This window comes from Phaethon aethereus (genome assembly GCF_964289735.1).
Source record: "Phaethon aethereus genome assembly, chromosome: 14".
Taxonomy (NCBI): Eukaryota; Metazoa; Chordata; class Aves; order Phaethontiformes; family Phaethontidae; genus Phaethon; species Phaethon aethereus.
The window spans coordinates 4,711,283-4,723,720 of record NC_138590.1 but is presented as its reverse complement, the minus strand read 5'-3'; the positions used below and the strand labels follow the sequence as shown (position 1 = coordinate 4,723,720).

Here is a 12,438-nt window from a genome sequence, read left to right as displayed (position 1 = left end):
TGTTATCCTTAGCAGTCACCAATTTGCAAGATCCCCAAGGCCATCAAAGGGATTGAAGCAGAGAGTGAAACCTGGAGAAAAGGGTATGAATTTGAAATTCAGAGCATATCTGATACCCTGTAAATAACAAGTCTGATTCTGTGAAACCACGGGCTGACATCACGTTACGTATCAATGCCTATTCAGGGAAGGCTGTCTGCTTTGCAACAGAAATGTGTGTTGAGAGGGTAAAAAACCAAAAACCAGCAAGGATGAAAGCAAGAAGAATGAAAACAGTTGCAGATACAAAGCAGAGAAAATGATTTATAAGTGCTCATGCAATTTCTGCTTTGTCAAGACTGATCTTTTCAGGTACTCCTTCTTTGTCTCGGGTGTATTTCAAACACAGAAAAGGTTTAGCTGGAAGGAAGCCAGTATCCAGCCTCAGGCAATGATTAGTGAATCCATTTGGCGCAGCACACTTATCTTTGACAGACAGAGAGATTTCCAGGAGTCAGATATATTGGCAGCTGTCAGAATCAGAGGCTGGAAATTTACAGCCCAAATCGTACTGAGCCCATCTACCAACAGGCACACACATACTGGCACAAAGCCTTCAGACTCATATTTTCTTGCAGCCAGGTCTGAGGGTTCTTATCTGTAATTTTATTATCCTTTGCTCACTCTCGCACATGCAAAGCTTCTCTCCATATAGTTTATGTTTTACCAGGAAAGTCTGGGACAGGCAGGCAGGCAAACTAACACAGCACCGCACAAAAGGCAAATTGCTGTTTGCAAAGCCAGAATCATCAACCCCCTGTATTCAGTTAACTCGTTAAGACCTACTTCAGCTACAAGAATTGAAGCACTGAGCCATCCATTCGCATAGGAATGACAGATCGATACCTTATCTAGAGGCTGATTAGCTCTGAGGATGAAAGCAATTAAAGAAAGTGCCCCAACACTACGTACAGAAGACAGTCCGGGGGAGGAGCTGACTCTCACGTACCTGAAGCCCTGAGGACAGACGCAGGTGTAGCCATTGACTGCATCTACGCAGACAGCTCCATGGCGACACTTATGGCCCACACAGTCATCATCATCTATTTCACAGTGTTTTCCACTGTAACCTGGCAAGCACTCGCATCTGGAACGCAAGAAGATCGCTGTTAATAGCTTGTTTCAACATTCACAACAACAGCACACGCAGGCAGCCTAGCACCGATCTGATTCGAGATGGAAAGGTGTTAGCAGTTATTCCTGGAAACATCAAGCACAATTCCTGCCATCAGAAATGCTCATTGAGTCCCTCCTGTATGTCTGCAGCTGAGGTTCTGCAATCTGCTTAAATTCAAGCCGAGCAAAGCAATACCATACTACTGCTTTTCCTCAGCCAAGCCTGTGGAGAAGGGCGATCATATAGCAGTCTCACAAATGCTAAAGATGACAACATCTTCCCTAACCTTACAGACTGAAAAGGCAATATTCTGCAAGGGCAGTTGCTCTGGTGTCTCAGACTATGACTTTGCCAATGTCCGCACGCTGCTGAATGTCTGAGGTTGGCCCTATGCAGCTACATAGAGCACAGTAAGGTTCCACCTTCCAAATGGAAGCAATCTGCAAGCAAGCCATAAAACTCATCAAATTTAAGAAAAAGACCATCAGTTTTGACACCACCACCTGTTTGCCATTCATCTGCAAGGCATAGCAAATGTTGCTGCAGCTATGGAAAGTTGCCGTTAAGCCTGTCCTTTCCCGTGGTGAGACTCAGGCGAAGCATCTACCTGCTGCTATGGGATAACGCCATTCACAGGAGCAACGCAATGGGATGCACCCAAACCTGCAGACATTGGCTTTTTATTTTATTTTATGCAATTCTCAAGTTTGTTGTACAAAGGCTGCATCAGCGTTTCTGTTATAAGCCTTGCAGAAGTTAATAACCTGACAATAGAAAATGCATCCCAAAGTCTCTGACGTGGAACAGATCTTTTGGGATTGCTGAACAGCCTCTTTTTGAACCTATAGTGTAGACAACGTTTAGTCATGAACACGCTTTAGTCCATAAAACATGTTTTACTCCTCCCAGCTGGATGTTACTGCACATCTGGTAAACAAAAGGCCTATCACTTCAACCAAAACAAGGGAAGAGCTACAGTTAACTTCAGCAATAAAAGAGAAGTCTGTGCTCTTGCTAGAGCCCCTTGTTTGGACCTGGCGTGCTTGCCATCAAGGGCTGGAAGAGAAGAGACTTTAGAAACTTGAGGGAGGCGGCATCAGATGGGAAACTACTGCTCCACCAACCTGTTCTGCTGGCCTCCTGCTCCTCCTCCCTGCCAGCAGCCTGGTGGGGCAAGTGCAGGAGGAAGCTCCTTGTGGAAAACCTCTTCAGAGGCAGGAGCTGATGAGGAAAGGTATTTCCACTTCCCAGGCAGCCATCGGTGTGCTGAGTCTGGTTCCGAGTGACAGTGTATTTTGGCTCCTGGCCGCTCCCCAGCTCGTCAGGGCAAGGCAGCGAGTTGGGTGAAAGTTGCCAGAGTGCAACAGCAGGTCCTGTGCGTGCTAACGCCCAGTGCACGGCTGCCACAGCACCGGGGCCTCAGCAACCACCTCGCTCAAGCACGGAGAAGAACGCGACCTTCAGGCTCCGTTTCAAAGCACGGCTTGTGACTGGCTAAATAAGGAGGAAGGAGGGCAAAGCCTATCGTGGGCTGTAGGATGGAGAACGTTATGTAGTTGCATATACTTTCTTTCTCCATCCTCCCTACAGGAGAGGCCCCCATCATGACCCCTGCAGCCACGGGATGGTTGATGTTCCAGCTCTGCATGCCTGAATTGCTTTTTTACACCTTGGTGGCTCAGGGAATATGGAGATTAACATAACGGAGATGACAAAACAGAGCAAAAAGCAAAAAGTGTTCCTTCCCCAAGCCATAAGAAGTGGGCAACATTTTTTGGCAACATTTTAGTCACACCTGCAAGCAAATAATGTCAATCAAAAGACTTTGTGGGGGGAATTGGCAGCATTTAATCCTGTTGCTTTTTATTGATCCCTGCAGTCCTAATATAAAGTGATGTAATAATGAACGATGTGCAGTTCCTTATTCAGGGCTGCCATGCATCAATTTTATGATGTGTATTGGCTATCTTAGTAATGACAGAACCACCACTTTTCTCTGCAGGGCTGCATTAAATCAGCATTTTAAGCTGTCAGGTAATAATTCCAAGCTTTAGAATAATAAAGTATATTTATACCATGCTCCAACATCAATACAGTGAATGGAAAAACATGCTCCTTTCCTGAAGTTATTTTTTTTAGAAGTCATTTCATTGTGTTAAATGGTATTTTTTTTCCTCAATATTGTTTTGTTTTGTTTTCTGGCATACAGAAGGCTACTCTTCTTCTATAGTAACAGCACAATAAAGATGTGGAGGCTGGAAGTGAGGAAAGCCACCTGCAATTTTAGCTTAGAAAGCACATAGCTCTGTGCAGCCAAGCACACACTGCAATAGTCCAGTTTGCTTCCAAGCCTGGCTTTCCCTTTAGAAACATGGAATTCCTTTTGGGTCAGTCATCTCTGAGCTCTTAGAGTGTCACCTCTAGGCTGAAGCTACAAAAAAATGCATGCCTGGAGCGCAGCAGGTGAGAAATGCGGCCACATGAGTGCCTCGCCCAGCCTCCCCCCAGAAACCCAAGGTCTCTCTCCCCAGAGAATGACAGCACATTAGCTCCATCCCTATCCCACATAGTGCCAGCAAATGACTGAGTATCAGTAAGGAGGCAAAGAAACTTTCCTATTCAGATCCTCGTAAGAGAGTAATTTATGCCATTAGATCAGTTATCTCATTTCCCAGTGACCATCTGACACCAGTACAGTTGAAATCTTGTTTTCTGCTACAGCCTTGTAGTGATGGCAACATTCCCGGTATCAGAGAGCGCCTAAAAACACATCTAGTGGTATTAAAATGTTGGCCTATCCGACGGGATTTGCATCTGCATGCACTCAATGTCTATTGTATTAAAGCCGTGAATCATGGCTTCTATTGCAGGGCCAGAATGGAATTTCCCTCCCCATATCAATAAATAACTCGGCTTCCTATTTTTTTCCTGTCTTTGTCATCTTTTCCTCCCTCTGCAGAGTTGCAGACCAACTAGAGCTGAAGGCAAGAGAGACAGAGCGACGCATGTCCTTGCTGCTATGGTAGTCTTCACTGGTGTGTCCTACTCACATGCCCAGGGCATAAGCGTAACGAGAGGATGGTCAGCTCAGGAACAAGCCTGACTCCTGCCTTTAATATTCCCCGCCCCTCTAAGCAGAGCAGAGGACTGGTGCATGAGCCGGACTCATTCTGCAGGTGGCATTACACTGCACCATTATGTGCTAAATGTATGGCACATCACAGGTCAGGGGATCAAACCGCTCAAGGGCTCAGCAACAGTACAGGACTGGAGGCTGTTGTTTTCGGCGAGACCCAGCAGCAACCACACATGCCTGCAAAAGCTGCTGAGGGCTCTCAGCCCATTATGAATGGTTTAGTGCAACTGAATTATGAAAGAAAAAGAAATTCTTGGATAAATCTACGTTCAAGGCTGGGCAGTCTCCTTCACCTCTCAAGTCTGGCCTGCTAGAAAGCAAAATGGGACAGAAAAAGTAAAGAAATTCTGAATTTTTGTGTAGCATTCTATGAATAGTGGGAAGAATAACGTAACGCACAGTAGTAGAAGATACTTACAAGTAGTTACTTAGGCTCCCCTCAAGGGTTAATGGCCCCACTGTGAAGAACGCTTTTCTAGCAAGCAAGCAAGAAAAAGTGTCTTATTTACTCAAATGATTTTTGTGGCAGGTGTGAATATGCTTCCAGCAAGGGTAAAACCATTCAGGACCACAGCTGTCTGCATCCCTTCATACATCTAGCAACATAAGGTAATTTGAGTTACAAGCCTTTGCCTCGTAACATGATGTAGCTACTGGATTAGCTGAATGATGGATTAACTAGGAATGAAAGCTGGGAGGAACATCAGGGACTATTTAGGTATCAGTACACACCTCCTTATCCAGTCCCTGTGCATCATTTCAGGAACTGTCCTAGTCATTTAACGATTTCATCTTCCTCAAGAGTTGGAAACATTTCTGTCCGGAGGTTTTTCACCCAAAAGAAAGGCTTGAGTTGTACAGACTGACTGTCTGGCAGAGATTCAGCTGCCCTCTAGATAGCCAGCATCTCTACAATTTTTGTTCACTTCATTTGAACTATCCTGAAATGTTCTGTGTATTAGTTTACACTACTCTGACATGCCAGCTGCTTCACAGGACACAATAGGACACCAACTGCAAGTTACCAGGAAGACCAAGGAGTGCTACCGTCTCTCCTCCGCGACGTGCTGGGCGAGGGCATCCCTCCCCAAAACCACAGCCCTCCCTCCCAGGAGGGAATTGGTGAGGCCCCAGGACTGCATCGCGGCTGTGAAAACAGCCTTAGTGTAAAGAGCAGAATGCAGCTCACACTGCACTGAACTCTCTTGAATTTGTCCTCCTTTCTTACATCTTTGATTCAAAGACCTTTGCTTGACAAGCTTTCCGTAGAGCCTGACTTTTCAATTGACTGTCTCTGTTGCTCTGAAATTCCCTGTTCAGACAAGTGATGGACGCTGCTACTATGCACCTCTCTAAACACCCCAACTCTCTTTTACTGCCATTTAAAACATGAGGCTTTACTTTGCCCCTGTGAAACGGTCAGCGCCATTCCCAATACGCAAGTGCAAACACAGGAGACTTCACAAAACCTAACATGAGCCGAGCCAGGCTCGCCTCTACAGCCAACGGAAGAAGGCGGCTCCCGAGTGAGAGGCGTCCAGTTCAGTTGTCTTCTGTGGCTGCCCAGGTGAGGAAGTGTGGGGAGAGGAGCCCCACTGTGGTCAGGGCCAGCCTTTGCCAGCGCACCCCAAGACTGCCAGCCATCCTGGAAGACAACAGCTGAAGTGGGAATACAACCGAAAACTCCTGACCTGCAGCGTTATGCTCTGGCCACGTTTACCTTTCCCTTCTCAGCAGCTAGAATGGGGACTGGATTTTAAACATTGAGCCAGCATGGGCAGAGGGGAGCTGAGTTACATCTGTTAAGGCTCCTGTTATGATGCTTGAATTGACTGATGCCCTAAGGAACACATAAAGAAACCGTCCTTAGTTTCTGAGGCAGGATAAGATACTTTGCAGTAATTGTTCCAGAAGTAATCCTTTTGTCACGCTCTATTCCAGAATAATTTCTCTGCTCTGGGGGTACATCCACTATTTTCAAGTAAACAAGCTAGAAAAGTACGTATGGTTGCATCAGAATTAAAATGTGACACAGTGTAAAGCATATATAGTCTTGCACTATTTGCCTTCATTTTGATGATTTTTATCCCAAACTCACTGCCAGTTCAGCTTTAGTCAAGCCAATGGATGGATCCGCCCAGTGTGTGGAGACCGATATACACACACGCTTACCTGGTTCCTTTGTCAAGGGGAAGACATTTGGACTCGTGTTGGCACGGATTTAGATCAGGAACACAGTGGTTAATCACCTCATCACACAGTTCACCTGAGGCAAAAGAAAAGCAATAAAGCTGTAACACAGCTTGGACAATCCTAAAGCAGCTTCAACCATGATGTTTGGGGATGGGAAATCTTCCTAAATGGAGACAGCTCAGTAGTTCAGCAGGAGGCGACACTATTCCTTGCGAGGGCACGTGAGACTTCACTAAATTGGGCTCCTTTGACCTATACTGACCGTACTGTTTCTATCACGTGAATTTGAAAGGCTGGTATAAAATGGAATGACATATAAACTCCACTTGGAGACGGACTAAGGATCAAATGGGCAGTTCCTGACCCAGAAATTCTTACATCAAAGCAAGAAAGTGACACAAAAGCGAAGTTGCTCGTCAGACCGTTAACATTTTCACACTGAAACATATTTTAGCCGTAGTTAATACTCTGCCAAAGAAGCTGATTGGACATCATTCTGGAAAAGAACAACAACCCACAAACCCACCCCCAAAACCTCTGCGACTCTCAATAATAGGAACCAGCTTTAGGACTGCATGCAATTATAAAACGTTCACTATTTATAAGAAAAGTACTAGCTCTACTGTGCTCACAGGAGATTATGTCTTTTCAGAAAGAAAAACATCACATGTAAGCTTAGCTCAGCTGTTTCTAGGTATGGTGTGTTACATGCCATGCACCTCCCTGGATTTGTGTACATTTTAATAATTAATAGTTCTAGAATGTTCAAAACCAGATAGTTTATTTAAATACCACGCTTCTCCGAGTCCTAAATTATTAGGTCACACTTCAGTACCCCAGGATTTGAGATCCAGCCAAAGACCACAGAAATCTTTGCCTTCCCAAGAAACCAACAGAAACCTACCCCACACCTCCCAAAGCCTTGCAGGAAAAGCAAAGGTCAGGTACTCTCTGCACGGAAACCCCCAAAAGCCACAGTCCCCAAGTCCCCTGCGCGGCTAATTCAGAAGACCACATCTGCGGGGTTTCAAGGTTAGGGATATTTTGTGAGCCTATACACGATCCATACCATCACATGAGCTACAAGCCATGTGGATAGTGTGGGAAAAAGGGTAACACGGGAGGCACGGGTGGGCTGGCAATGCTGTAGCGGTATTTTCACGAAGCTGCAGCTCCACCTGCCTTGGGAGAAACTCCACTTTCAAAAATCCTTACATTTCTTAACTCTAGTGGCTACAGAGAAACACTTGAAGACACAAGCTGAGCAAACCCCAAAGATCAAAATTCAGATAGAAAATGCAAATCAGAACTGTCTGTCCTTTATCAGTCTTGTGATCCGGCAGGGATGACCGAGAGCACCATTTTGAGGATGACTCTGGTGGTGACAGGTATGGTTTCAGTTGTTAACACCCCCAGCTCACTCCTTCAGGTTGTTTCTCCCACATCTCCAGCCTCCCTACAGTACAAACTACACAGCTTTTTATTTGACTCTTCATAGTAGAATGGAAGTATAATATGTATTTGCAAAAATTACTTTTTTGTTTGTTTGTTTCAAACATGGAACATCTACTATATCTGCTTTTGAGAATTGTCAAGCATAAGTGAGAAAGTGGAGCAAGAATACAAGCCCTGGAAGCATGGAGAGGGTACTACCAGCATAACCCCTGTATTCATGTGCCACACACACCCTCATGACCTTTAGTGCGCTGGGTTCACTGGAGAAATCTGGCATGGCAATCTGCAGTGGACAGCTTATGGTTCACAGCGTCAGTTATAAGACAACCAATTCCATCCGGAGCCAAGCAATCCCAGAAAGCCACCACTATTAAATACTACCAAGTCATTTTACAGCCCTGGACAAATCTTGGGCAAATGTAATGAATGCATCCAGCTCAGAAAGAGGAACGTGCCACTGAAAGTGAGTGCTGCAAATCCATGGGAACCAGGGAAACAGGTCATTCACTGGGCTTGAGGTTTGCCATTGTACTTTGTTACTCCTCAAAGGCAACTAGAGACATTCAAGTCTAACAAATGTGAACACAGCTGTCACTGGGGACAGCTATTAACACATTTTTGAGGCAGCGGAATTGGAGACAGGTCTGCTTACTAAGCGATCCCCAAATCCACAGCCCACCAGCCCTCGCAAACACTAACAGGCAAAGCGACTCCCTCGGCCTTTGGGCAGAGGCGAACGTGAGCAGGTCAGAACTTGCTAGGATGCCTGGACAACTGCCAGTTCGTCGTCTCGGTATTCCTCACGTCCCTTGTGTGCTATGAATCTTACGTGAAAATAAACATGAAAAAAAATGTAACTGGCTGGTGACATTGAAAGAACTCAATGATCTAAAGCTGGAAATATTTTTGGAAGACCATTTAATAACTGAATACAGCGTGGATAGATGCTTTCAACTATCCTTTCACTAAAAATGGTCAATACATACTTTTGAAGTTTTTATTTCTTTTTTTTTTCTGTTGTTTTGAAGAAAAGGAAACAGGCTTTGAAAAAATTAAGAACAGTTTCATAAACTCTCAAAGGAAATCATAATTCTTCTTAAAGTATTCTTCTCAACAGTCTTGACAAGTGCTTAGAGATCCAGTAAAAATTTCTCCAAATGTCAAATATTATGACTCACTGTGTCATTCTGAAGGCACCACTATCAAAATGTAGGAGAATTCTAGGCTAGGTACCAAACATAGCATCCAAAGAAATTTATCATTTTTCATGCAAAACTTGGAACATTTAAGGATCCTTCCTGTTATTTTTCCCATCTATCACTCATTAGGGAGCTCACTTGGGAATGCCTTGCAACTAGAGCAGCCTCATCTCAGGAAGAAAATTCTTCTTGATGCATTATTTCAGGCTCCACCAATGTTCACTAGATGTTGCAGAAAGCATGCCAGGGAAATAAAACACTTTCTGAAAAACAAAACCCAAGGCACCAGCTACACAAAGACTTTCTCATGTTTTATTCACTCAGAAAATATCTGGGCCAAAAAATCTGCCCTCAGACCCGAGAGTGCAATATTCATTGGCCGCTTTAATGTCGGTATCAGAGGAAAAATCTGGTCCTCTTTTTTTGGAGTGACACAAGGCGGCTTCTCTGTGCAGCCATTAAAGGTCTAGTCCAAGTTTCTCACCGGATAGCTATGTGAACCTAAAAACAAACTGGACATTAATCTTTGTCCAACTTCTAGCAGCACTGATTCTCTTTGTGGAAGATATTTGATCCTGCTAAAACAACACAAGACTTCAGTGTAATATGCTGTCCCAAATGTAGAAAATAATCCAGCCTCCCCATTTTCCTCTCTTCTATGTATTATCAAATCAGAGCTGCAATTCGGGTACACAAGGGTTTCTGAAGTACTTAGTGTTAGGTATTAGGGCAACGATGTTCTGTGGTCTGTAGAACTGAGGTGTGATATGAAGAGGGTACCTTTATAAAGATAAGCACATCCTCAGCCGTGTGGGCACTGCATTACAGACTCTGTAAGGCCGGTGGTAATGTGCTGGTAATTAGTGCTTGTTTAGGAGAAGCAACCATTTGACAGATGAAGGAAGCAGTCTGATCTGCCACAAAAAATGTCGCCTTCCGATTAGAACCAAGTGGTACTCACAGGTGGAACTCTAACCGGTGGATCTCCCATTGCTGCTGTCTCATGCATTTATTTAAAAAAAAAAAAAGGGGGGGGGGGGGGAAATCCCCAAACAATACAAAAGGTATTTTGCCCCTTTGAGAAACTACTTCCCTTGTCCCCTTCACCAGCACTGATCGTTGCTTTTCAAAAAAACACAGCATAACATTTTTTTGTCTCATGAGACATTTTCCTGCTCTTAATTTTTCAGCAAAATCATGAATTTCATGGGGCTTTCCACATTCACTTTTCACAGGGCTCACTGCTTATGAAGAGCTGCCAAGAAACATGCTTAGGCTTTTCTGTAGCCTTCCACACGTCTCAGAACGAAGCCAAAACAACAATAGAGCAATAAAAATGACTTTTACACACAGTTTAATAATCATCTTTCTTTTTTTCCATTCTGTGCTGTCATGAGAGCTATATATTTCATGCCACATTAGACTTTTAAAACCAGGATCCAAGTTACACTAATTCTCCTTAATCGGTAAAAGCGAGATTGGATGCAGTAATAGTATTTTACTTATCTGTAAGTAAAACTGCAGTTCTGAAAAGACAACCTAGACCGATTTGCAATCAAGTTAGAAGATTTTTTTGTTTCATATGTCAGTTGGGTGATACTTTGTTCTCTCGTTCAGGTATTCATGAAATAATTAATAATGCAACATAGAAGATTTTATCATTAATGTGAGTGAAGCTTTTGTAGGGCCTGGAAGACTAAAAGCAAAAATGCTGTCAAGAATTTCACAATATTACTTGAGAAAAGGAAAGTGCTTACAGTGAAGAAAGGATGAAGAAAGCCTGGCCTTTATCCACAGAGCAAACTTTTACAGGCTGCACAGGGAGAAGATAGGTATTTGAGTGGTTAAATAGTATGTCGCAATTTTCTGAACTTTGCCAGGTAAGTCAGAATGGAACTCTTCTCTTTACTGCTAATAAAAAACTACTGAACTGTTTTTCTCATAAGAGATTACTCATTTTATATCTAATAACTTCTATCGGAAGAAATGTTTTTTGTGTTTTGTTTTCCCCTTCTCTCTTTTCAGTTATTAAAAAGAAGTCAGTGCCAATTGGAAATTTCAGGAGAACACAGAACCTAAAAATGGTTGGGTGGAACAGACATAGGATGTTCCTCCAAGAAAATAATTCAGTTAGGAATGTTGTTGATGTTTGATGAAAAAGATTTGAGGCTCTTCTTAGAAAATAAAAAAAATGAATTTTTTACTTCCAAACTGTTTCAACTCGCAATGAAGAAAAGAGAAACTGTGAAAATCCTTCAGTAGCAAATGCACTTGGCTGCCACGTTAGACACCAAAACACTTTTGTGGTTTGTGCCAGCCTTTCAGGGCTGGCAGGTGGGACACCGGGCACACTGTAGACTCCTGCCCATCGGAACAGTGGGATGGGGAATGGGGGTTGCGGTCCCTTCATAACGCTCTGTCGCTGCCATTCCTTCCTCCTCTCGCTGTCCCCCTGCTCCAGCATGGGCTCCCTCCCATGGGATACAGTCCTTCATGAACTTCTCAGTGTGGGTCCTTCCCACAGGCTGCAGTTCTTCAAGAACTGCTCCAGCCTGGGTCATTTCCATGGGATACAGCTCTGCAGGAACAGACTGAAAGGGATACAGCTGCTGCCAGAAAACCTGTTCCTACATGGGCTCCTCCCCTCCGTGCGCTGCAGCTTCTTTCAGGGCGTATCCGCCTGCTCCAGCATGGGGTCCTCCATGAGCTGCAGTGTGGATGGCTGCTCTGACGTGGTCCTTCATGGGCTGCAGGCGTACAACCTGCTTCACTGTGTTCTCCTCCATGGGCTGCAGGGAAATTTCTGCTCCAGCACCTGGAGTACCTCTTCCCCCTTCTTCTTCAGTGCCCTTGGCGTTTGCATAGTTGCTTCTCTCTCAGTTTTTCATCAGCATTGCTGATGGGCTCAGCTTTGGGTAGTGGCAGGGACGGGGAGCAGTTCCTGATCTCTTCTCACAGAAGCCACCCCTAGAGTCCCCCTCCTCTCCTGCTACCAAAACCTTGCCACATAAACCCAGCATGGTCTTTGAACCAATAGAGGTCTCTGAAGAATACTTTATATGCAGAAGGATTTACTTATTTCCTACTGGCAGTTCTAGCATGGCCATCACTGTGGTGTTGGAGTGCTGAACACACTGACTGTCCATAGGTGGACGCCGCTCCTCCCAGCTTTATTATATTATTTATGTATTTATAGCATGGTGGCGTTGGGTTAACGGTTGGACTTGACGATCTTGAAGGTCCTTTCCAACCTTAGTGATTCTGTGATTAACTATGTGGTATGCACCATCTGCCAGCAG

At 44.4% G+C, this 12,438-nt stretch overlaps 1 protein-coding gene across 1 annotated transcript in view; it reads right to left on the bottom strand.

The window, feature by feature from the left end:
• The window catches only part of SLIT3 (slit guidance ligand 3), a gene marked incomplete at its 5' end in the record, with an annotated part of 526,167 nt that overhangs the window by 33,287 nt on the left and 480,442 nt on the right, over positions 1 to 12,438 (bottom strand). The window contains 2 exons of the mRNA XM_082006257.1: positions 989 to 1,126; positions 6,465 to 6,558. Coding sequence (XP_081862383.1) covers positions 989 to 1,126; positions 6,465 to 6,558 — 232 coding nt within the window. The remainder of the gene's footprint in view (positions 1 to 988; positions 1,127 to 6,464; positions 6,559 to 12,438) is intronic.